The sequence below is a fragment of the Staurois parvus genome, unplaced genomic scaffold, assembly GCF_062004578.1.
Source record: "Staurois parvus isolate SC_StPar_1 unplaced genomic scaffold, SC_StPar_1.0 ptg001051l, whole genome shotgun sequence".
In the NCBI taxonomy this organism is placed as follows: Eukaryota; Metazoa; Chordata; class Amphibia; order Anura; family Ranidae; genus Staurois; species Staurois parvus.
In genome coordinates, this window is record NW_028318847.1 from 2781202 (window position 1) to 2808339 (window position 27138).

Genomic DNA, 27138 nt, shown 5'->3' on the forward strand with positions numbered 1-27138 from the left:
ATAAGTTCATCTTTGGTAACGTTACACCTACACTTTAGCGTGTAATATGTGACATATTACTAATGCAGCAGCCCTGATCCCACACTGACAGCAGGCGGGGGAACCTCTCCCCGCTGTTATTTTAAAAACCAAAGGAGCTGTGCGGGCTCTGCCCACACAGCTGCACCATTATTTCACAGCAATCTATGAATGAATGAACTACAAGTCCCATCTTGCACCGTTGTAGACAGCTTGTAGTTTTCAATGAACACTGAAGAGCGCTCTGGTAGATCATGGACACTTCCTGCAGTCTGCCCATATAGAGGTACGGGCAGACAGCTGTCAGGAGTGTCTGCAGAAGCCTGACATTGTACCCCCAAACTACTAATCGCAGATGCAATGCTTTGCAGACTTCATGGTAAAAAAAATAAATAAATGCACATTAATCATGTGCATTTATTTTTTATTTAATGAAAGGTGAACCTAGCCTTTACAATGCTCACATTCTGCAATAGGGACACGATATCAAATATGCCATTAATATGTTGTAGATTTTTATAAAGATCAAGCTTACGGTTGTCATATATAGGATGAGAAACCACAAACTGCAAAGGAAGCAGGCCTCCATTTGGGTCACGAATGTACACTTGGAAGCAAAGGCACACTGTATTCAGGTCAAAGTCAGATTTAAGATCTTCTATAGGTACTGCAAAGAAAACCACAACAAACAATTTATTATAAAAATATTGATCACACAGATGCATACACTTATCAATAATCATTTCAACAATGGTCAATGTAGTTTAGACCTCTTAACTTTCTGCACTTTTTGTCCCTTCTTCACTGACACAGTAAGCTGCCACTTATTATTGCAAGATGACCTTTGCCTTAATGTGACAAGAGGTAGAAATAAATGCCTAACTGTGATCACTAACAAACATACATACTAAAAAGTATTGTTTTAGAATTTAATAAAGTGCATTGTTGGGGAAAAAAATGGAGAGTTTAATAAAAGTAACTTCTATGCAAACCCTCTTCCGCCAATGATTTAAAAAAAAAAAAAAGAAAGAAAAGTGTAGCATTACTAGTAGGATACAGCGTGAGAGCAGCAGGGCTATCTCAGTTACATTTCTTAAGTACTATCATATAGTGACTTTTTACAGTATATGGGGAAGAGGCCCAGGCCCAATAAGCGGACCTTTCAGTTTACTAATAGTTTTGATTTAATGCGCCATTCCCAGAAAAATGGAATTTGACTTTCCTGTAACTTCCTTATCTTGGAGTACAGTACAGGACTTGTATTCATAGGGACGAGAACATGGGACGTCTAAAGCAATAAACTTGAAGCACCTTGCGTTCTAAGGTTGCATCTGAGGCCTGAACAAGCCCTCCTGGAGCTTTTCACTCTGTATGTAGTGCACTCCTGAACCTTGCACCCTGTTTGCAGTGCATTCCTGAACCCTGCCCTGTGCAGTATGAACTACTGGTATTTAACAATGCTCCATTAGGATCCTCCCACTGTTAGGTAGCAGTGTAGTGAGGGTGTGGTTGAGTTCCTGCACCTATTCTCTTACTTACTTTTTACCTTTGAATAAAAATACTACACTATCAAGATTTCTTTCTTTTGGGTCTTATTGCTGAGCCCCTGAGATGATCTCCTGATATGAAAGCACACCAATCCTGGCGATAGAGGATATAAAGTGATTTCGTGTTATTGTAAAGAGGCGCACTCCCCCTGGTGGTAGGAGACGGCAAGAGTGGTGCACTGGTGTTCCTGAGGGCTTCACGCTGAGGACCATCTGGCTGTGACCAGGAGTAGGTCATTATACTCCAATGCGCATTTACTTGCGCTACCTGGTTAGTGCATTATACAGTTATTCCCCTATCACGGAAATCACGGATCTGTTTGGATACATCACAGAACTTATGACTTTAACATCTCCATCACTATAGGCACCTTGATTAGTCGGATAGATCTTCATTACTTATCTGATTACTGTTTACAACAATTTAAGAGTGTGAGATCTGGTGCATGTTGTAATATGAATGTTTAAATCTGCTATTCATGTTAATTCCCTGTATTATACACTCAAGCGCTGCAATTTTTTGTATTTGACCATTCCTGAACCCTGCCCTGTGCAGTATGAACTACTGGTATTTAACAATGCTCCATTAGGATCCTCCCACTGTTAGGTAGCAGTGTAGTGAGGGTGTGGTTGAGTTCCTGCACCTATTCTCTAAAGGAAAAAAAAAAGCCCTGGCAGGCTGTCCTGTACAATCAACCAGCCGCCTCAGAACCAAAGCCACTCTGTCCACCTCTATGATATAGGACACTGGAAGAAATGAGCATACATCAGCACCGGTTTCTTCAGCACCATTTTTAAAAATAGAAAGCATTTGATCACCCGATTTTGGTGTGATCAAATGCTTTTAAGGGCAGAGGAAGGATCTGGGGTCTTATTGACCCCAGATCTCTCCATAAGGAGTACCTGTTACTGCCTATTGCTGTCAGAAGGGAGGTGTTAAAAAAAATAAATAAATAAAAAAAACAATAATAATATTATATATATATATATATATATATATATATATATATATATATATATATATATATATATATATATATACATACATACATACATACATATACACACACACACACACTTGGGGGTTCTAAGAAATACTCTGCAAAAAAACTAAAGATTAAAAGTTTAAGTCAACATAATGTCCCTTTTCGTTTTTAAAAGCCCCAGTTATTACTAAAAGCACCTCTGCCTAATAAAGATCAACCCTTCATATTTTCCATTCTGTGAAAATTTTATTTTTTTATCAAGACAAGTAGATTGTCATGAGGGACAAGTAGATTGGGACCCCAATTTAGTCCCTTAGACAAGTACTTTTGTTTTTAAATTTCCACACCCCTGCGGGAGTCTGCAGGCAGGACAAAAATGGGACTGTTTTGCAAAAAACAAACAAACTGAGATTGCCAGGAAGACTCAAGACAGCTTGGCGGTGTAGGGAAACTTTCTTGGCATGTTTTGGAGAAGGACAGAGGAAAAGAACAATATCCTCATTAAGGTGGCAGGGAGAGACCATCTTTGGTAGAAAAGAAGGTATTAATCTCAAGACAACCTTGCATCTGTGCAATATGAGGAAAGGCTTTATACAAGAAAGGGCCTCAAGCTCAGAAACACGTCCAACAAGGAAAGCAACTTACATGTGATATCTCCCAAGGGGACATCTAATCAGTTCAAAGAAGGGTTTCTGAAGCACAGAGTACCAGTTTGTGATCCCAAAACATCATTGGAAAGGGGGAATAAATTGGGAAATTGTTATGCGCAACTCCCTGAAGAAAGGTCTTAAACACTGCAAAGAAGTTTTGGGAATAGAATGTCTAAGACCTGTCCCTTAAGGGTACATGAGGCCAAACGCTGGTCAAGACTAGACTGAAGAATGGCCAACATATAAGTATTCTCTAAAGCTCAGTTCTCCATCCTTGCACCAGGCAAAGTACGCCTTCCATGTACAATGGTAGATCTTGCAGGAGGTCGATTTTCCCACTCTGAGTAAAAAGGGAATAAGAGTCAGAGATACCCCTATACTGGACCTGTGTTTTAACAGATATGCAGTTAGCCAGCAATTTTAAAGCAGTTTGCAGTAGGAAGCCCTGCATTGCTAGGTCTGGTTGGAAGAGGCCAAGGCTCTTCAGCCAAAAGTATCGGTATGTCTCTGTACCATGTCCTACTGGGTAAATTTGGTGTCATGAGCTTCACAGGAACCTTTTCTTCAACTATATTGTGCAGCAATTAAGGAAGAATCTGTACTGGAGGGAAGGCATAGATCAGTCTGAATGGAGTTCAAGAAACCACCAGCTCATTTACTACAAAGGCCACAGGGTCCATGGTCCTGTCTATGAACCCGTCTAGCTTGTTAAGCCTGGAGGCAAGGATGTCCACATCTGGTGTTCCCCTACATTGACAGAGATTCTGGAAGATCTTGGGGTGAAAAGATCACTCCCCCAGGTCTAGGCATTTTCAGCTTATGAAATTCGCCTGTCAACTGTCAATGCCAGGAATGTGGATGGCAGAGAGAAACGGAATATGAATTTTCTTCCAAGAGAGTGTTAAGTTTAATTTTTTTTTTTAGGGCAACAACCTCTGGTGCCCTCCTAATAGTTTACATAGGTCATTGCTGTGGCACTGTTTGCTTTCACCCTGTCTGGGTGACCTTGTAAAAGACAGTTTTTAGTGATGTAGCGTTTTCAGAATGTTGAAGTGTCGACTCCTCCGGGGACCTGATCCCCTGGACAGTTAGGAAGCTGTAAACTCCCCTTCAGCCCATAAAGCTGGCAGGCATTGTTACCACTTTCTAGGGCATGGGAAGGATTATTTTCCCGACACCAGAGTCAAGTTGGAATTGCACCATGCCAGAGAGTGATCAGTTTCTCCAAAAACATAAAAATGCTGAAATGAGGTGACTTGGGATTATTTTTCTAGCCTTTTAGTGCCCATAAGGGCTTGTTTCAGATGTGAATAATTAAGTTGCTGTTATGTAAAGACTAGTTTACACCATTTCAATCAGTGTGCCCACAGAGGAAAGCAAATGTCAAGAGGCCATAGCTTGTGGCTCATGAAATGTAAGGGTTGCATATTCCTCTGTAGATACCACAAAAATATCTGCGTCTACTTTGCTTTCCTAAATTTCAGTGGTCTTCACACGGTGGCCCTTTGCTTGCCTGTATCTGGCCCTTGGGGCACTATGCCACCAACTGACACCAATGATGGAGACCTATTCCCCCTACTGACACCATCAATGGGGCACTATTCTTCTCACTGCAAATATCACTCCCAGTAAAACCAATTATAAGGCACTGATGCCGGGGCATTTTCTACTCCCACTGGCCACAGTCCAGCCCCCGTGAAGTCTGAAAGACAGTAAACTGGCTCTTTGCTTAGAAAGTCTGCAGACCGCTGCTTTATTTCATCCTCGAACAGGTTACGAAGTTCCATCTAATTCATGGTCAGGGAGAGAGAGGCAGTACAGCTGTTAGGCCTCTGGAAACTAAAGTTTCTAAAGCTGGCCATCGATGGATCGAATCTCAGCTGGTTCAGTAGGGACTGACCGAGATTCAACCCATCTATGAGCAGGCTGGTTGTACCCAAGTCAATCCACTGATCGACTTGGGTACAACCAACCCGCTGGATTGTCTACATGTGAATACTGCTGGCAGCTCTAGCCGCTAGCAGTAATCATTGTGTTCTGCTGGCAGGGAAGGCTCCCAGCTGGCAGAACACAATAGAGCTGCGAGAAGGATTGCACCATCAGCAACGACTGTTGATGGGGGTATCGAACGATTTTCTACCAGTGGTGGAAGAAAAGAAAATCCTGAGCAATAGACCTATGCAACAAGCAGTCAAATATAATTTTTTCTTTTAAAGTTAGATTGGACCAGCATGGTTACCTTCAGCATGGTCAGAGAGAAATGTCAGAGGCCTGCGGAGGATGCAGTGTATATCTAATGGGTCTACTTTTCAACATATCCGTATTTTGTGACAGCACTACCTGGCTTTGTTAGGGTCATGGCAAATCAATGCAAGTGGCAATTCCAGTAAAGATATCCCATCATTTAAGTTCTCAATTAAAAAAAACCAAAAAATACATGCTCCCTATTCGCACCGCTATTGGCTCCTCGGCATGTCAATCACCAGGTCCCGACTGCCAATTCTTGGCTGGGACTCGGTGATCGTTGGCGGAGCTGACAGGGGAGAGATCTGTACGCAAACAATACAGATTTTCCCCCTGTCAGAACAAACAGCAGAGCAATACAAAGCAGCTTGACTACACAGTAAAACAGACACAGCACACTGTAAAACAGCACACAGTTAACCCTTTGATCGCCCCAGATGCCCCTTCCTGCCCTGTGTCATTAGTCCAGTGTCAGTGCTTTTTATTAGCATAGATCACTGTATTAGTGTCACTGGGGATGTCAGTGGCAGTTAGTCAGTTGCCACCCAGTGTCAGAATGCCCGCCACAGTCCCGCTTTAAGTCACCGATCGCCATTACTAGTAAAATAAAATTAAAATTCCAGTATATATACTGCCATTTGTAGACGCTATAGCTTCCACGTAAACCAATTTACACGTTTTGGGATTTTCAAATAGTTTGTTTCCAAAATTGTCGGTCTTTTTGTTGATGGCACAAAAACAATAAAAAATGTAAAAAAAAAAAAAAACAAAAAAAAAAAAAACAAAAAACGCACAGGTGATCAAATACCACCAAAAGAAATCGCTATTTGTTGGAAAAAAAGGACATACATTTCATTTATGTACAATGTTGCATGACTGCGCAATTGTCGGTTAAAATAACGCAATGCCGCATCGCAAAAAATGGCCTAGTCAGGAAGGGGGGTAAATCCTCTGGAGAGCAAGTGGTTAAAACAGACTAACATGCAAAACCAATATATCAGCTTCAAGTTTAGTGACATATACACAGAATATTTATATAGTCAAAAATATCAACATGATTTACCATTGAAGGGATTATTATTCGTCCGTACTCGTTGGGCAATGGCTTCCTCAACTTCTCTCTTTTTAACACACTGAATGCCCAAATTCTGGAAACTAAGAAAAAAAAAAAAAAAAAAAAAAAAGGGAAAAAAATAAATAGTATATATATATACACACACACACACACACACACACACACACACACACACACACACACACACACACAAATATAAAAACCATATGTCTGTGTCACTCTCTCTTTACTGAGATTATGAGACTATTTAACTTTCCTACAGGCCAGCATAATTAAAGCTTGCAAACAGCCCAACTTGCATAGTGATTAACAGACCATATCCTGTCTAAGATGGGCATAACCGTACATAAACATAGTTTTCTCCTATCATCTTCCAGGACAGCAAACCTGGCTGGCTCCTCCCTAACAGGAAATAAAAACAAGCCGTGAAAATCCCCCTCCCACCCACCTTGTCACCCAGTTTAGACCGTTTCCTACCAGCAGGCAGCACAATGTTTGTTGTTTTTCTCCTAACCAGATGGCAAGTTGGGTCAGAAGAACTCCCTTTGAGAGCATCTGTAAAGCTGAGCAGCAGTAAACTTTTCCATGGTGACTCAGGAGTTTTCCCCTAGTGTTTCAGGATCTCGAACCCGGTCTGGATAGGGATTTGACTCCTGAAGCACTCTGACTTTCATAGCCCTGTTCTTTCCTTCATTTTGGAATGTTTGCATCTCTGGAGAGGGGTGCATGTTGGTGGTGTATTGTGCTCCTGGCCTCGCTTTTGGCTGTGGTGGAAGAGTACAAACCGGTACACACTGAAACTTTGCAGCTCTCCAGGAGAGGGTTTGAGAGTGATTTTAGCCAGTACCCTCCTCTATCGACTCCACGGATGGAAAGGCAAGTCAGTGGCTGTGACAAAGGAAAAGACCAAAAGTCACGAGTACTGTGCCTAGGGATTTGCGAACAGAGTCCCTAACGGAGCCAGGTGGTTCTTATGCACTTAGATACGACCACCTACCTAAATGTGGGTGCAAAAAGCTTCAACATATTAAATCCTTATCAATATGCTATTATAAATGCTGGAGTACTGGGGTCTGCCTACTCCATTTTACCATCAATTTCAACCTCCTTTTTGCAGCAAGGAAAGGTGGCAGCCTAGTGAGTTAATCAGGACATTTTAGATTTGGTTTTGGGGCTACAGCTCACCCTTAAGCTGGCCATACATGGATCAAATTCCGAAAGAATTTTCATTCAAATTTTGCACTATTAGTGGGTCACAGAAACGGACGATTTTCATGTGACCATCGAATTTGAGTGATCGGACATATTGGAAATTTTTTGAAAACCAAACAAATTTCAAAATCAGTGATGGGAGAATCGTGTGGGAAACATAAATGAAAAAGAAGTGAACATGAGCTGTAACCTGGAAAGAAAAGAAAATTCTTGGGCATGAAAACTCTTTTCTGTGGCAAGAGGTGAAATTGAGGGCTTGGTTGGTTGAATTCCGAAATCAATGGTGGCACCATTGGATTACAAAACGCACAAAATTTCCGATTTTCTAAAGAAAATTAGTTCAGAATTCAACCCACGTATGGCCTGCATTAGGCTGAACTAGATATATAAAATGTGATCCTGAAACATTTAATTGATACACCCCCAGAGCAACCCTCTTTGCATGGGCTACTTTTACAAACCTGTGTTTAAAGTATTTCTAAAAGCTCAAGGTTTTTCACCTCATGCATTCTATGCAGGGCTATCTCCCACCTGAGTATGGGCTAGATAAACCTACTCATACTTCAGAATACTGGAGGAATCACTGTATATTCAGACTATATATGCAAAAGTAGGGTGACATAGTTGTCTCTATTTCAACCAAAACCTATGCTCAGGTCTAGGAAGTGGGATGCTGTATCTGTTATGGGTTATGAATATCTACTACGCATGCCAGTTCATGTGCTTAATCCTAAATTTCTATCACCTGGAGCTCTCAGAGTTTCTCCACTGGACAAATGTATAGGGGATTGATAGCCAGGTCATACCCATGTTGTTAGAAATACCCAACAATCAGCAACACCTAAGATAAATACAACATTACTGACTATGCCTCTGCAGTTGTGCTGTATTGGTTTCTCTTGCTGCAGATCAGAAATGCACATCATGGGAGCTTATACTTGTGTTACATGGTTTATATTTATGTGATATTGGTTTATCTTGCTGACGATCAGAAATACACAACACTGAAGTTGATGTTTGTGGAGTTTTGTCTATGTTGTATTGTTTTCTCTTGCTGCACATCATAAATTTAGAACATTGGAGTTTATGCTGGTGTTAGTTTGTCTACATTTACAGTCAGGTCCATAAATATTGGGACATCGACAATTCTAAAATTTTGGGCTCTATACGCCACCACAATGGATTTGAAATGAAACAAACAAGATGTGCTTTAACTGCAGACTGTCAGCTTTAATTTGAGGGTATTTACATCCAAATCAGGTGAACGGTGTAAGAATTACAACAGTTTGCATATGTGCCTCCCACTTCTTAAGGGACCAAAAGTAATGGGACAGAATAATCATAAAGCAAACTTTCACTTTTTAATACTTGGTTGCAAATCCTTTGCAGTCAATTACAGCCTGAAGTCTGGAACGCATAGACATCACCAGATGCTGGGTTTCATCCCTGGTGATGCTCTGCCAGGCCTCTACTGCAACTGTCTTCGGTTCCTGCTTGTTCTTGGGGCATTTTCCCTTCAGTTTTGTCTTCAGCAAGTGAAATGCATGCTCAATCGGATACAGGTCAGGTAATTGACTTGGCCATTGCATAACATTCCACTTCTTTCCCTAAAAAAACTCTTTGGTTGCTTTTGCAGTATGCTTTGGGTCATTGTCCATCTGCACTGTGAAGTGGCGTCCAATGAGGTCTGAAGCATTTGGCTGAATATGAGCAGATAATATTGCCCGAAACACTTCAGAATTCATCCTGCTGCTTTTGTCAGCAGTCACATCATCAATAAATACAAGAGAACCAGTTCCATTGGCAGCCATACATGCCCACGCCATGACACTACCACCACCATGCTTCATTGATGAGGTGGTATGCTTAGGATCATGAGCAGTTCCTGTCCTTCTCCATACTCTTCTCATCACTCTGGTACAAGTTGATCTTGGTCTCATCTGTCCATAGGATGTTGTTCCAGAACTGTGAAGGCTTTTTTAGATGTCGTTTGGCAAACTCTAATCTGGCCTTCCTGTTTTTGAGGCTCACCAATGGTTTACATCTTGTGGTGAACCCTCTGTATTCACTCTGAAGTCTTCTCTTGATTGTTGACTTTGACACACATACACCTACCTCCTGGAGAGTGTTCTTGATCTGGCCAACTGTTGTGAAGGGTGTTTTTTTCACCAGGGAAAGAATTTGTCGGTCATCCACCACAGTTGTTTTCCGTGGTCTTCCAGGTCTTTTGGTGTTGCTAAGTTCACCGGTGCGTTCCTTCTTTGTAAAAATGTTCCAAACAGTTGTTTTGGCCACGCCTAAATGTTTTTGCTATCTCTCTGATGGGTTTGTTTTGTTTTTTCAGCCTAATGATGGCTTGCTTCACTGATAGTGACAGCTCTTTGGATCTCATCTTGAGAGTTGACAGCAACAGATTCCAAATGCAAATAGCACACTTGATATGAACTCTGGACCTTTTATCTGCTCATTGTAATTGGGATAATGAGGGAACACACACCTGGCCATGGAACAGCGGAGAAGCCAATTATCCCATTACTTTTGGTCCCTTAACAAGTGGGAGGCACATATGCAAACTGTTGTTATTCCTACACCGTTCACCTGATTTGGATGTAAACACCCTCAAATTAAAGCTGAGAGTCTGCAGTTAAAGCACATCTTGTTCGTTTCATTTCAAATCCATTGTGGTGGTGTATAGAGCCAAAAATGTTAGAATTGTGTCAATGTTCCAATATTTATGGACCTGACCGTATAATACACAGCTGACTAACGGTCAAAAAATCTTATGGAATACTTCACTGTGCTTGTCATCTGTCTGATATATCTACTAATATAACATTGTATACTGCTTTCAACCAAAACTGCAATAATAAAACTGCTTACACCGGAAGCAGTACTCTTTAATCCTGGCAGAACAGATCCTGACACAGGAAGAGAGGAATCTAGCCTCCTTAACAGCAGTACACCTGAAGGGGAATACAAAATGGATTTCCTAAACAGAGAGCTGATTCTAGTGGCTGAACTGATCTTAAATAAGGAGATCTTTCAGATTTCAGATGCTTTGGGTCCTCCCCAGGTAGATTTATTCTTAAATTAGTCAAACACAAAGGTGCAGAAATTCTTTTCCCTCTGCAGAATTGGTCAGGCAGTGGGAATAGATACTCTAGCCCATCCATGGACTTACTAACTGTGCTATGCTGTTCTCTGCCTTTTCAGTTGATTCCTCTGGTCCTAAAAATGTTTCAGGAGTCCAAGGCTTTGATTCTGAAAACTCCATTCTCAACCAAAAGGCTGTGGTTTTTGACTTTCCTAAGTCTGTCAACGGAGTCTCCTTGGGTTCTACCAGTCAAGAAGGCTCTGATGATGCTTGGGCCACTTTGCCATCCAAAAATCAGTCATCTCAAATTAGCAGCCTGGTTTCTGAAGAGGAGCTACTGAGAAGAGGTGTATCAGACAACCTCATTGCCACCATGTTAACCAGCAGGTAAGACGTCATGAGAGCTATATGGTTCAAAATTTTCAAGTGTATCAGTTTGTGGTGTGGGCTAACGGTTCGCCCCTTGAGATATGGTTTGAGTGTTTGAATTTCTCCATGGTGATGGGATTATCCCGAAGCACCCTTTCTTTCTTTAAAGTACGTTGTCACAGGACCCTCTAAGTACAAGGTTCTTTAAGGCTCTGGCCAGATCCTGGCTAGTGCCTCTGAAAACAATTGACAAATCCTATTTGGAGAAATAAAACCTCAAAGAACTCACTAAGTGTCCTTTTGAACTTTTGGAAGAGGTATCTTTAAAGATGACTTGGATGGCACATCTAGTAGCAGTTAGGTTACTTTCACACTGAGGAGTTTTTTTTAAGTGTTTTTGCATTAAGAAAAAAAAAAAAAAAAAAAAAAAAAAAAAAAAAAAAAAAAATCGCCTGAAAAGCTCAAGAAAAACGCTTCCCTATGTATGTGAATGTATATCTATATATGTTTTCACACTGAGGCGTTGCGCTTGCGGTGTGAAAACTCCTGCTTGAAGCATCTTTGGGGATTAAAAAAAAAAAAACACCCGAAACACCTCTTTCCATTGAAATCAATGGAAAATGCCTGAAGAGCGCCTCCAAAACGCCACTTAGAAGCATTGTTAGTGCAGTTTTTAAGTCACGAGTCCTTTAAAAACACTCAGAAAGCACGGCAAAAGTGCGGTAAAAACACCTATGCGCTCTTGTGGCAGATCAGTGTGACAGTAGCCTTACGTTGGCTTGCAGAGATTATAAACTTCAGGATTTGTCAATTTGCAAGCCCTTTTTGCCCATGACAGAGCCAGGTATTCTGCCTAAAGTACATATGGCCTTTCATCAGACATAGGATATTATTCTTCCCTTTTGTCTGGCTCCAGCCTGTGCTGGAGAAGCCCTTCATACCCTGGATATGAAAAGGTGTGTGTGATTTAGTACCTAGAAAATTTCAAAACAATTCAGAAGGGTAAGTGATTTGTCTTTTATGTTGGCCGCATGGGTCTGAAGGACACAAAAGCCACTCTGGGGAGGTGGCTAAAATTAGCAAGCCTATGTAGCATTGGGTCTAGAAATCCCAGATGGTATTTCAGCTCATTCTGCCAGAGCGGTGGCAGCATCCTGCACCAAGAGGGCTAGTGCTTCTCCTGAGCAAATATGCAAGGCGGTCAAATTTTTCCACATTCATCGGACATTACCGGATGGATCTTTTGTCAGCAGAGGAGATGGCATTTAGCAGAAATTTCCTACAAGCAGTTGTCCCACACTAAGGGTAAGTACTGATCTCCAGGTGCTGTCCTGAAGACAATGAGGGAAAACCATAGTTAAACTTATCAATGACGGTATTTCTAGAAGTCTCAAGACACCAGCTACTACATGCTCTTATGTTTTTGGGTATGTTGTATTGTGTTTGGTCTTCCAGCATGGCTAGAGGTACTCTTCTGCAAACTGAGGTCATGGAAGTGTGCGACTTTTAAATATCCTGCCGAAGTGTTCCTGGGAATTGGGGTGGAGCTATGCTCTCTCCAGGTGCTGTCCTGAAAGACTTCTAAAAAATACCGTTACCAGTAATTTAAACTACGCTTTTTATTTTTCCTTTTTATATATACATGGATGGCTCCTGGGTTCTGGCTGCTGAGACTTCGGGCAGCAGAAAACCCAATCCCTCACATTCAGGCATACTATATATACTTCCTGTACTTGAAGCTGGTTAGGGTTATAGGACATGGTTCCAATCAGCTACCATTGATGAATGTTATACAATCACCTTTCATTGTAAAACATATACCCCATGGAGTAATCATTATGGTATGGTATTTATGAGATATTCTTACTACAGTATGGTCTTCATGCTATAGCACAATACACGCAACCATATTGATTAGAATTCGGTGAGGAGATTAGGGGATCTGCAAGTTATGTCTGTAAAGGAGCCTTTCCTTTACTTAACCAAAGTAGTGTCGCTAGGGGGTCGATCTCTCCAACCTACAAGATTTAGAGATCTTTGATTCCATCTTTATGAGTCCACTCCACTAAGATCCTTAGTTGCATCCTGAGTGGAGAAGACAGGGGCATCAGTGAACCAGATCTGCAGAGCAGCCACATTGTCCAGCCAAGATACCTTCATCAGGCATTCTAGAGTGGAGGTTCTCTTGCAGCAGGACCTGGCATTTGGCAGGAAGGTCGTACAGGCAGTGGTCCCACCCTATGGTAGGCCTGGATTACTTGCTTTTCCTCTCAGGTTTGCTGTCCTGGAAGATGATGGGAGAAAATTCCAGTTACACTTACCAGTAACTGTTTCTGGGAATCCTCTAGGACAGCAGGCCTACTTACCCCCCTTGGCTTGATGGTTAGGTGTATATTTTCCGCTTGTGCACTTTGCTGCTCACGTAAAATCTTTTAATATGCAGTTGAGTGCACCAGAGTACAGCCACTCATGTCTATGGACGGCTTTACACAGCTCCTGGACTTTCCAGGTAGGATGATAAATATGCCAGAATTTAAGTTGCATGGGCTTAGACATCCATGTGCAAGAGGTCTTACATTGTTAGAAAGACCCCAGTGGTGGTGGAGCACTAAAGTAATCACATTCTAGAAAAACTCTGCATATTTACTATTTCTTATCTTTGGTGAAATTCAAGTACTTTCTCTGAACATTTTTGCTGTGTTTATCACAGATTGTTTTCAAGAAACTTCCATCATTTTGTGGATTATCTCCTTCATTTTTTTATATTATTGCTGTATGTTTTACTCCTAACATTTTTACTCCTAACTTTTTTACTCCTAACTTTTTTACTCCTAACATTCATTTCAATGGCCTGCCCTAGGGTTACTCTGGGTTGACCCACATTTTTTTTTTAGTTCGCCAGTGTCCAATACTCCTGTAGGGGGCAATATAACCCAAAAGTATGAGACTTTCTATGACCCTCATAGATTTTCAATATGATTTTGTCATTTAAATTGTAGAGAAAATTCACATAGATACATGTGAAAAAACAAGGTTTGGGGAATCACCTTTCAGAGACATCAAACCTACTGCCTCCCCTGTTCCCTCTCCTTAAGAAGCTGAAGCTTCTGCAAACTGCACTGAAAATTGGAGGTCCTCCTTCCCCCTAATAGATATTGGAAATTACTTGTGGAATGTAATTCATTATAAAATAAGTTGGCTGTACCTCAGTAGTGGGGGATAGGAGGAGTTTCTCTTAGGGACATCTAAATCCATTAATTTGTTTTTAACTATGCATTTATTATGTTAATAAAGTGACTTTTTTTTACTAAAAGAATGCGGAAATTTGTTTGGGATGCACCCTAAAAATCTGCCATGCCCCAGTTTTGTTTTCTCTTTTGGTTTAAAGTATAACTGCACTGAATCTGAGCACCACAAACCAAAATTGCTATTTAATTGTTAATATTCAAAGCAAACTCACTCATCCATTTGTGTCTCCATGCTTTATTTAGCTGAAAAATAACCCTTGGCATTTCTGGCAGTGGCCATCTTGAGTAAAGGCAGATGATTCATTTAGCATTTACACCCTGGCATCCATCTGCCCTTTGCTCAGTCATTGACTGAGCTGAGAACCCTCCCCTCCTGAAGACTGCTGGGATGTATGAAATCATAGGCCTGGAAACATGGTAGCAACTGAAGAAATGTAAAAAAAAAAATGAAAGGGAGCATAAAAATATAATATACTTCTCTATCCATTTACGAATGCTAGCAGCATAGGATCTAAAAATTGTCTATGTTGATTGAGAGAGTGAAGTTCCACTTTAAGATATTTTGTGGATGATGTGTATTTGCAAATTATATACACCAACTATTTCTTGTTTAGCACATCAAAGCTCTAAATTGTGAGGAGGCCTTTGTCTCATACCCAAAAACACTAGAATCCAGGGTGAAAGCTGTGCGAAAATACACCCACCGTGTTTTCCATATTAAAAGCAAACAAAAAAAATAAAAAAAGTTTTCAAATATAAAAGATTGGTAAAAAATAAAGTCAGACGTAGATAGTTACCTGTGAATATTGCGATCTAATGACAAGTCAGCCTCATAATATCCATCTTTGCAATCCTTTCCAACCAGTTCATGGGGATGTGGTTTATGAGGGGCATCCTTAGTTACCAAGGATATCCTTATACGGGCTGGTCCTTGATAATTGTGTACCTAAAATATGAATACATATGGAGTAAAGCCACAAAAGCAATCTACCAAAATACAATTTACTGTCTTGTTGACTAAATGTCACAACCTGCTAGAATGACTAGGTCATACAGTTAAAGTTCTTTCACCTTGATACCCAGCAAGTCTCCGAGCACAGGCTTGTTGTCTCTGATAGATTTTATGTATATACACAAAAACACAGTATGTTAGCCCAGAGTTTCTCAATCGGGGTGCTGGCTGAGGTCCTCAGGGGTGCTGTGGCATCGTGCTTGAAAAACAAAAAACACTGTCAGATCTGACTGAACGCCTGCTCTGCCGAATATCACAAGCAAGAGCTGGGTCGGTACAATATAGTACAAAGCAGTGGCAGGGGGAGGCAGCTTTCTGAACCCTGAGCTCTCTGCCCTCCCCTACAGGACAGTACCCAGCCAGCACCATCCACAGCTGTGTGGATTGTAATAGAAGATCAATCTGCCCTGAGGCTCTGGTGAGTGGAAAGCAGGGCACAAAGGAGATCAAAAGGGAGGGTGGAGATTAGCTTGCAGCGCTTAGCAGGGAGAGTGGTGTACATAGGAGTGCTAACAGGGGTATTTGGGGTGTAGAGGTGAGCAGAAACATGGGTGTGGAGGTGAGCAGAGACTGGGTGTGGAGGTGAGCAGAGACTGGGTGTGGAGGTGAGCAAAGAGGGGTTTGGGGTGTGGAGGTGAGCAGATGGGTTTTGGGGTACAGAGGTGAATAGAGGGGATGAGGAGGTGAATGGGAGGGGGGTTTAGGGTACAGAGGTGAGTAGAGATGGGGATTTTGGAATATGGAGGTGACCAGAGAGGGGGATTCAGGGTATCTAAGTGAGGAGAGGGGGTGGGGATTGCAGTGTAGAGGTGAGCAGAAGGGTTCTGGGGTAAAGATTAGCAGGGGGATTGAGGTCCAAAGGGGGGCAGAGTGGGATTGCAGGTTGCAGTTAGCAGAGAAGGGAACGTGCAGTTGATTTTGCAGCCCATGCATACTTTTCAAAAACTCTCTGCACCAAACCACATGGTACTGCGGTACCATGCAATCTGGTGCCTTTAAACACACTGCATTTGCAATCTGTTTTTGAGACGCCCTGGTGTGATCTGGCCATACTTCCCAAACAGTTTTTTTTTTTTTCAAATTGCGCCACACCAAAAACGTACTGCATTTGCTAACGCATGGGAGTAACAGGAATTAATCGCGCTCTTTGTGTGCGCATTTGTGTGTATGTTGGGGATGCATGCGATTTTGTGTGCACTCCAACGTGCAGTAGTGTGATCCAAGCCTTAACTAGGGTACCTCGAGATTGAAAATAATTTGCAAGGATGCCGACTGGGAAAAATGTTGAGAAACAAACACTGTTAGCCCCTTGGAATTAGCTGGTTTTCTGCAGTAATTTGCCATAAAATGTGATCTGATCATCTAATTCATTATAGACAAACAGTTGGGGGAATTCAATAAAGCTGCTGCACCACTTTCCTGGCATTAATTCCTTGTTAATGTATTGTATCAAATTCATGAAGCATTTTACAATATTTTTGATTCTGACAACGACTCGTACTGATGCACAAATGCAGATAAAGTGATAAAATGCCCCACTTTTACATTGTGCCGCATTGATGGACCACTTTTACATTTGGTGCATTCAATGCGACACAATGTAAAAGTGGAGCTAATTAAGACCAACTTTCTTTACAGAGAAAAAAAAACTAGCTCAGGGCTAGCTCACACTATATACGCTTCAGTTGCTTTGTTTCTGCATCCAAAATGCACAGAAAGTAGGTTATATGGTTGTCAGTCATAGTTCACATCAGTGCTTGCAGTGTCAGAACAAAAAAAAAAAAAAAAAAAAAGCAAAGCACTGGAACGTGCCAAAAAAGCAAATGCAAAAACTCATCCGGAACGCATCTGGACTGCATTTCTATAGTGTGAACCGGCTCTTGGACAGATTTTGCAAAAATTGTGCAGCGTCAGCCAGACTCAAGTACAAAAATTCTCAAAGGGTACATAAATTTGGCACATTCACCACAAGACACTTCACAAAAACTGCCTTCCCCAGTCTTTAGGAATTTTAGGGAATGTGCTTAAGCTGATAAACAAGTCTAATTTCATGTCTTTATTGAATACACCCATTAAACATTCACAGTGCTGGAGGAAAATATAAGTGAACTGTTGGAGTTAAAGTGTTACTAAACCCAGGACCCTGCATTCACTATATCTGGTCTCCCACAGTACACAGAACATGGAAATAAAATTATTTTAGTAAATATAAAACTGCTAAATACCTTTCTCATCAGCAGTTAGAGCAGTCTTGTGACTTCTATCAGTGTAAAGCAGAGCACATTAAAGCTTGTAGGAGGTGCTTTAATTTTGATGTAGGAGGATGCAGAACCCCTGACCTGTCTGGACAGTGCTGATTAGCCCTGTGTTGATCACATGCACTCTCCCATGCACACTAAACTGAGCATGTGCAGAATTGCTAGGTTCAGTCTGTCTTATCAGGAGATAAGATGGGGACAGAGAAGACAAGGCTTGAAGACAACAAGAAATGGCCTTTTGACACATTACAGAGGATTAACTCTTAGGTTCCACAGCAAGTATAACAAGCATGCTTTACTGCATATACATGCACTCTCCCAAGAGGAAAAAAAAAAAAACCTAGTAATACACACCAAACTGAACATGTCCAGTGTGACTCCACACAATATGTCTTATCAGGCAATAAGAGGGGGACACTGGAAGAAGGGGAAGATCAGAAGACAGGATCAAACAGCCTTTTTACACAATGCAGAGGATTAACCCCTTAGGTTCCACAGCAAGTATAACAAGCATGCTTTACTGTATATACAGACTGATTTTACGGTTGTGGGTTTAGTAACACTAAGAGCTGATCCATCCTCTTTTGGCAGCAATGACTTCAAACAAGCACTTTTGGTAGCTCTGAATCAGACCTGCACAAACTTTAAGAGGAATTTTTGACCATTTTTCTTTACAAAACTGCTTCAACTGAGACACATTTGCAGATGTCCAGTGTGAACGGCTCTCTGGAGGTCATTCCACAGCATCTCTTGGGGGGTTAAGGTCTGGGATCTGACTTTTATTGAAGCCAGTCTGGAGGGTTTACTTTGATGTTTAGGGTCACTGTCTTGGCACATCACCCAACTTCTACTAAACTTCAGCTGGCAGATAGCCACCCTGACATTATCCAGTTGGATATTTTGGTAAACTTAGCAATTTCTTTTCCCCTCAATGATGGCAAGTGGTCCAGGCCCTGAGGCAGCGAAGCAAGCCCAAATTCTCTCCACCATATGTCACTGTTGGAATGATATTCTGATGTTGGTAAGCTGTGTCCCTCTTGTGCCTTACATAGCGCTGAGCACTCCTCCCGAACAAACGTTTGTTTCATGAGTCAACAAAAGATTTTCCTAGTAGTGTTGTGGTTTGCCAAGGTGCTCTTTGGCAAACTTCAGGCAAGCAGCAATGTTGTTTTGGGAGAGCAGTGGCTTCCTCTGTGTTGTTACACCTTGGACACCTTGCATGCTCAAAGACCTACATACATATGGTAGACTCATGAACAGGGATGTTTGCCAGTTCCAGTGATGTACTTAAGCCTTTAGACAATTTGTCTAACTGTTGACTAATGGATGCCTAAACACGTTGGGATTGCTTTGTATCTCTTTCCACCCTTACGCAGATCAACTACTCTTGATCGTATGTCTTCAGAAAGCGCCTTTTTACAAAGCATGGTTCACATCAGCTGAGGATTCTTAGGAACAGCAATCTTGAAATGTTTGAGTGTCTTGTCAAAGTAGCTTCATACCTCACCTCCAAACTAACTTCATTAACTGGACTCCATATGTGCAAACTACTGACTCCAATTAGCTTTCGTTCAAGTAATTAGCCTATGGGTTCACTTTTTTCCTCCAGCACTATGAATGTTTAATGGATGTGTGCAATAAAGACATAAGAAATTAGAATGGTTTGTGTGCTATCAGCTTAAGCACATTGCGCTTGCCCATTGTGACTTATGTTGGGTACACACCATCAGTTTTAATTTCGTTCAACCCAGCAACGAAAAAAAAGAAAAAAAAAAAACCAACAGAGACCTGAAGCACTTGGGAGGAGCTTACTGTACTAATTACCCGATGTTAGTACAGCGATCTCCCCGCTGAACTCGTGTTCTGAAAGGGAACTAGGACTGCCCCTGCCAGAAAACACTGGTCAGCGCAGGCAGCCAGCACCGACCGGATGCTGGTTTTCCAGCATACCTATACGACAAAAGCAGGCTGTTCAGCCGGCTTCTGTTGGACAGGCGGGTGTACACATGGGCCTGTCTGTTTCTATTTCTAGAGTTCGGGGCTTAAGATGAGAATCAGATCACATTTTAAAGGCAAAAATGTTAATTGCAAGGTGTTCATACTCGCCGCTGTACACACACGGACTAAATTATATTATAGATTTTGTATCGTCTCTCCCTGACACACACACACACACACACACACACAAGAAAGGGAGGCCAGAGGATGCTCAAAGACAACGAAGGCGGACACTGAACTTTAATAGTACTTAAGGCTAAGTGATTCCATAACCCAATGTGGAAAAAACAGGATCCATGCTACAGCAAATGTGTACATGCAGGGACTCACAGCACAAAATGTACATAGGTATATTTTCTAATAGGTAGACTTTTCATACCTTAAAGCGTAGCTCCACTCAAAAGTGGAAGCTCCACTTGTTTGCCTCCTCCCCCTCCACTGCCTTATTTGGCACTTTTTTTTTTTTCGGGGGGGTTAGTGGTTACCTATTTTTGACAGGTACCCACTCCCACCTCAGTTCGCTGCGGCGAAGTGAGCTGGAAGTTCGGCCCCCTCCTGACTCCAGCAGTCTCCTGGGAACCTTCAGAGGTCCCAAAAGACTGCCGGACCAATCAGAATGCGACAACTTAAGCATGCGCAGTGGGCATCCGGCTGTGAAGCCGCAAGCTGTCACAGTGTGGTGCCCACAGTTGTGATGCCGGGAATTCATACAAGCATCCCACTATGGAAATTCCACACTGCCTCAGTAAGGTTAGGAACAAAGGAAGTCTTTTTCAGAAGACACAAGGGGCTAACACAAAGCTGAATAGAATGGAGAAAACACTGATGGGATGGACACACTGGAATCCCTGATGTCGATGGACAGCAGAAAATCCCCCTGATTCACTACCACTGAACAGACTGATTCCATTTTAAATTTGCAGATTTTGACAAAAAGGAGTGGAGTACGTTTTTTTGCATTTCAGAATCCATAAAACCCCATCCTTCTTTGGCATCATGTAAAATGTATGAGGTGTCAGAAAAGTGCCCCCCATTTAGTGAGAAGTCACATACACACACACACACACAAACTAAATGGATGGTCAGCTCAATAACCAGGAGACATTTATTAATTCTTCAACTCCGATGCAAAAGTTTTGCCAACCCCATGAGCATCTGTTGATACTAGGGCTGTGGTTAACAGGAACAAAGATGCAATCTAGCCACAGTCTACATGGACCTCGCAATGCATTTCACCTTTCTGTACCCCCGGTCTTTATTCAGACTGGACATGGAGTCCATGACCAGGAACGGTGTCAATTTTTAAACACAAATCCAGGTCCAGGCTGGGTGCTGTCATTTGTTGTAAATGGTCAAAGAAGGGATAAGGAAAAATCATAGCAAACCATTGTGGCTTGTGCACACCAGAGCCTCTGACTAAAGTGATACTAAAAGACTTTAGAACCACTTTAAAGTTTTACTTTACAGTAAAATCAGTCTGTATATGCAGTAAAGCATGCTTGTTATACTCACTGTGGAACCTAAGGGGTTGATCCTGTGCATTGTGTAAAAAGGCTGTTTGATCCTGACTTCTCTGATCCTCTGAAATCATGTGGAGTCACTCTCCACATGCTCAGTTTGGTGTGTATTGCTAGAGAGGTTTTTTTTTCTTGGGACAATGCATGTGATCAGCACATGGCCAATCAGCACTGTCCAGACAAAGCTCAGGGGTTCTGCATCTTCCTAGAGCAAAAGGAAAACTCCTCCTACAAGCTTTAACCAGTGCTCAGCTGGACACTGATAGAAGTCACAAGACTGTTTTAACTGCTGATGAGAAAAGGTATTTAGCAGTTTATATTTACTAAAATAATTTCATTTCCATGTTCTGTGTACTGTGGGAGACCAGATATAGCGAATGCAGGGTCCTGGGTTTAGAAACACTTTAAGTACCTAGAAAACCTATTTTCACACATGGATCTATTAGGGCAGAGACCAATTACTTCTTTTGCAAGTGGGTTGAGGAAGGAGCCTCATCCTTACTGCCAAGAATGGTTAGATTCTGTACCCTCAGGGTTGACAGATGGCGTGGGATCACCATCCTCCTCCCCTAAAAACCTTAAATGACTAGGACAATGGGGAAGGGAGATTCTTTCCCAATTTGCATGTAAGAGTTGTTGTATGCAAAGTATAAACCCTTCAAGGACAGTGGTAAGTGTGTCTATGGGGACTAATAGTCAGGGGATTCTAAAAGGCTTGTAACAGGAGACATGAAAAGCCTGCATTTCCCCATAGGTCTTGCATGAAGCTCAGACAGACCACAGTCAAAGCATGCAGGCTCCAAAACAGTGGAACATCCAGCCCCCTGGTAGATTCTGATATGAAAAGCCATAGAAGAGAAAACTGGTGCAGCCACCACATTTGCTGCAATATAATATAATTTTGGTTTTGGGTTTAATACTACTTTAATTGAACTTGGGTATGAATTACGAACCTCATGTGAACAATTCGATAAATCCAGGTGAAAGGGATTATACCTTCTCTGCGGTCCACGGTTCGTACTCAAGACTGGATTATATAATGATCGAGCATAGACAACTGGAGTCGTTGGTGAGTTCCAACACAGAGGTTATGTCCATCTCTGATCATGCTCCTGTCCCAATGAGACTATGGGTAGGAAGGAATCAAGACAAAATAAATATGTGGAAACTAAATGAGATGCTTTTACAGGACCCAGAAATACAGAAAAGGCTTAGGCAGGAAATTGAGCAATTTTTTGAGTGCAATGAGAATAAGATCTTGGTGGTCACAATAAAGCATATATCAGGGGTATGCTGATGTTGATAGGTGCAGAAAAAAGAAAGAATGAGAGAAAAAAATAAAGAGTGATGGAGGAGCTTTATAAATTACAGTTACAAGAAGATAGGTACAGACGTTTAACAAGAGGATGACCGTTACAAGAGAACTAAAAAAGCTTATGGAACATGAGTCAAGAAGGATATTCAACAGGGTCTCAAAAGAAAGATAGCAGTGGGGGAATAGACCTAGAAAATATTTAATGAGGAAACTCAAGGAAAAGAAATCTAAAAATTTTATAGCAAGAATTAAAGATGGTAAAGGAGTAATGGTGTACACCACCACTGATATCGCTAATAGGTTCCATAAATACTATAGTAGGTTGTACGACGTGAGCGCCAGAAATAAAAAAAAAAAAAAAAAACAGTATGAAGAGAAAAAAAGAAAGAAAAAAAAGGCAGAAATATTTAAATGAAGTGGAATTGCCAAGATTAGCACATGAAAAATTAGAGGCACTAGAGAGACAAATCAACCCGGAGGAAATTACCCTGGCCCTAAAAAAAATACGGCCGCAGGAAAGAGCCCGAGCCCAGATTGATACACTCTGGGATATTTTAAAAACGTTTAAAGATCTTCTTGGTCCAAAAATGTGTGGTTATATGAACGCAATAGGGGAGGGACTGGAAATGAGGGAGGAGTCTTTGCAGGCACACAACCATTATACTTAAAGTCTAACAGTTATAGGCCCATATCCTTACTAAACATTGACACCAAAATTGTACGCTAAGGTGCTGGCAACCAGAATGAAGGAGCAGATGTCGGACTGGATACACCTACAGTTGTGGCCAAAATTATTCAACCCCCAATGCTGTAAAGGGGTTTAGGGACTATAGTGTACATTTGGAATTGTATTCAGAATCAAATCCTACAAGGACGTTGTAACTACCCAAATGCAACTAAAATGACATCAATTGTTTATGTAATACAGTAGTAAATGGTTCTTATGTGGTTTCTTCATTGCCACAATTATTCAACCCCTTAAAGACTACCACTCTGAAGAACAGAGGTTCATACAGGTGCTTTCCATCAGGTATTGAAAACACCTGTGGATGTCACCGAGCAGCAATCAAGCATAATAAGCACCAATTAGGCAGCTTTAAAATGACTGTGATACTCAGCTCCTTCTAGACATTTACTGGTGTGGTTACAAACATGGTGAAGGCAAGAGAATGGTCCAGGAAGACAAGAGAAGAGGTGATTTCTCTTCACAGGAAGGGCAATGGCTATAAGAAGATTGCAAAGATGTTAAACATACCAAGAGACACCTTAGGAAGCATCATTCGCAAATTCAAGGCAAAGGGCACTGTTGAAACGCTACCTGGTCGTGGCAGAAAGAAGATGCTGACTTCGACTGCTGTGCGCTACCTGAAGCGTAGAGTGGAGAGAAGTCCCCGTGTGACTGCTGAGGAACTGAGAAAAGATTTGTCAGATGTGGGTACAGAAGTTTCAGCCCAGACAATAAGACGCACACTGCGTAATGAAGGCCTCCGTGCCAGAACTCCCAGGCGTACCCCCTTGCTGTCTCCAAAGAATAAGAAGAGTCGACTGCAGTATGCCAAAAGCCATGTGGACAAACCACAAAAGTTGTGGGATAGTGTTCTGTGGACTGATGAAACAAAATTAGAACTGTTTGGGCCCATGGATCAACGCTATGTTTGGAGGAGGAAGAACAAGGCCTATGATGAAAAGAACACCTTGCCTACTGTGAAGCATGGTGGAGGGTCAATCATGCTTTGGGGCTGTTTTGCTTCTGCAGGTACAGGGAAGCTTCAGCGTGTGCAAGGTACCATGAATTCTCTTCAGTACCAGGAGATATTGGATGGAAACGTGATGCAGTCCGTCACACACCTGAGGCTTGGGAGACGTTGGACCTTTCAACAGGACAATGATCCCAAGCATACCTCCAAGTCCACTAGAGCATGGTTGCAGAGGAAAGGCTGGAACATTTTGGAGTGGCCATCGCAGTCACCAGACTTAAATCCGATTGAGAACCTCTGGTGGGACTTAAAGAAAGCAGTTGCAGTGCGCAAGCCTAAGAATGTGACTGAACTGGAGGCCTTTGCCCATGAAGAATGGGCGAAGATACCCGTAGATCGCTGCAAGACACTTGTGTCAAGCTATGCTTCACGTTTAAAAGCTGTTATAACTGTAAAAGGATGCTGTACTAAGTACTAAGATTGAATGTCACTTGGGGGTTGAATAAAACTGATAATGCTGTGAGCACAGAAAAGACATTTGTGGTTATTTCATTATAACTGTTATGTTATATTTGTCTGACCTACAAGTGCCTCTTTAATGTAAATGTAAGCAAGATGACTGAATGATCAAAAGCAATGTCAAACTGGCCAAAACACTCAATTTCAGTGGGGGTTGAATAATTTTGGCCACAACTGTAGATCAGGTAGGATTCATTCCAGGAAGAGAAAGTAGGGACAATGGTCTGAGATCATTGCTCCTCCTACAAAAGGGTAAAAAGAGAGAAATTGCCGACAATATTCCTGTCGATAGATGCTGAAAAGGCTTTCAACAGGGTTAATTGGGGATTCACGTTTGATACATTAGATGTCTTAGGCATAGGGCCCAAAATGTTAAGGTGGATAAAAGGGCTTTGCAATAGTCCATCAGCGGCGATCAATGTTAATGGATCCCTCTCAGTTTTTTAAAATGTTTAAATTGCACCAGACAAGTATGTCCCCTCTCTCCTTTGTTATTTGTACTATCCCTGGAACCTGTTCTGGTGAGGATAAGAAAGTGTATAGATCTAGCAGGAATAAAAATAGGGGAAGTAGAACATAAGGTGGCAGTATATGCAGATGTCATGTTGTTTTACATCGCACATCCTAGAATACCGTTGCCCAATTTAATAAGATTGTTAAATCAGTACGGTCAGCTGTCAAAATTTGAAAAGAAATTCTGTAAAATCGGAGATTTTAAACATCCATTTATCAAAATCAGAGGAGCAGAGTCTTTAAAAAGTTTCCATTCACTTGGAGGGGAAAGGAAATAAGCTATTTGGGAATAAAATTAACGCCTTCAATTAAAGGCCTATATTAGGCGAATTATATTCCATTAATGAATGAAATAAAGGATGAGCTAAGGAGACTGTCAAAAGGTGGAGCCTCGTGGATAGGTCGTATAAATCTGGTAAAGATGCCGATAGTGCCAAAAATTCTGTATAAGTTTCATATGCTACCAGTACACCTTCCGGGATCATTTTTTGGAATAATTAAGAAGTTGATACTCAAATTTATATGGGGAAAAAAAAAAATACTCAAGACTTATGGAGGTATTGTGTAGGGCAAAAGGGAATGGGGGCCTGAGTTTGCCTAATACGAAGGAATACTACTACTTAGCGGTGAAACTATCACGTCACGTATAATAGACTAGACATTTTATGCACAAGGGAAAGGTTGGGTGAATATGGAAAGGATTTTGAGTAGGGCACAGTTAGGGAAGATGGTGTGGATACCACATAATTTTCGTACATTAGATGTGCATATTAGCTCACTGACAAAGATATCTGTAATTAGTTGTAGTCTATGTGAAATATATTAGAGGAAGTCTAATGGAGATCACGAGAGAAAAAAAAAGGATGTAGGATGAAGGGGTATAGATATGGATAGAGAATCGTGAGGGAGGATAAAAAAAAAAAACAAAAAAAAAACGTATGTATTGGCAATGTACTTGTGATTTGATTTCTGTCTTTTTTATGCATCAGATGTTCTTCTTTGTACCAGAAAAACGCAATAAAAAAAAAAAAGCCCACTTAAAGAAAGCTCTCTTTGTGGGGGGGTGGGGAGGACATTAATTTCATTTATGTACAGCATTGCACGGCCGAGCAATTGTCAGTTAAAGTAACGTAGCACCGTATCGCAAAAAATGGCCGGGGGGGGGGGGGGATTGGGGCCAAAATTCCTCTGGAAGGCAAGTGGTCAATCATAGAAAAGAAGACTTACACTAAAATCATTGCACACCATTTGATGTAGAGAAGGCATTTTTATAGGATACAAATGAGCCCACCCAACTCAAGTACTCCACAAAGTTTAATTTTTTGGCCCTATATTTACAGCCATCTTGACTTTATATTCTTTTCCAATGGTCCAGGTTCATACATCCAACTTCTCCTTTAACAAAAAAAAAAAAAAAATACATACACACCTCGACAGGGATTCCACTCTCTTCGGCTCGATTACTCGAACCCTTGGCAGAAGCCATTTGATCTTACCCTGAAATTACTGCCTTTACATTCAAAGACAGACAACACAAACTTTTTGCAGATGAGTAAATTTTAATAAATTACAAACCCATCTACTTCCCTGGCTGCAGCTCATCATATTTTAAATCTGTGTATTGATCTGGCCACTAAAATCCATCTTCAAAAAGAACTTCCCTTATCCATGGAGCAATACAGGAATATCATACTTGGGTATTACTCTAACATCCAATATTTTTTTGACTGAACAGATTTTTTTCCAAATGAATTCTTAGATATATTATATAAAAAAAAATCCTACATTTGGGTAATAATGACCTATGCTACTTTTATGACAAATTCTTTACCTCTTCAGAACGCTCCTTATACCTGTTCGTCCCAC

General features: G+C 41.4%; 1 protein-coding gene across 4 annotated transcripts in view; it reads right to left on the bottom strand.

The window, feature by feature from the left end:
• The window catches only part of RELA (RELA proto-oncogene, NF-kB subunit), an 80883-nt gene that overhangs the window by 25522 nt on the left and 28223 nt on the right, over nt 1-27138 (bottom strand). For all 4 annotated transcript variants that reach the window (XM_089658064.1, XM_089658062.1, XM_089658063.1 and 1 more), the window contains 3 exons: nt 15241-15389; nt 6509-6600; nt 554-685 (listed from right to left, as the gene is read on the bottom strand). In XM_089658064.1, the coding sequence (XP_089514190.1) occupies nt 554-685; nt 6509-6600; nt 15241-15389 (373 nt within the window). The remainder of the gene's footprint in view (nt 1-553; nt 686-6508; nt 6601-15240; nt 15390-27138) is intronic.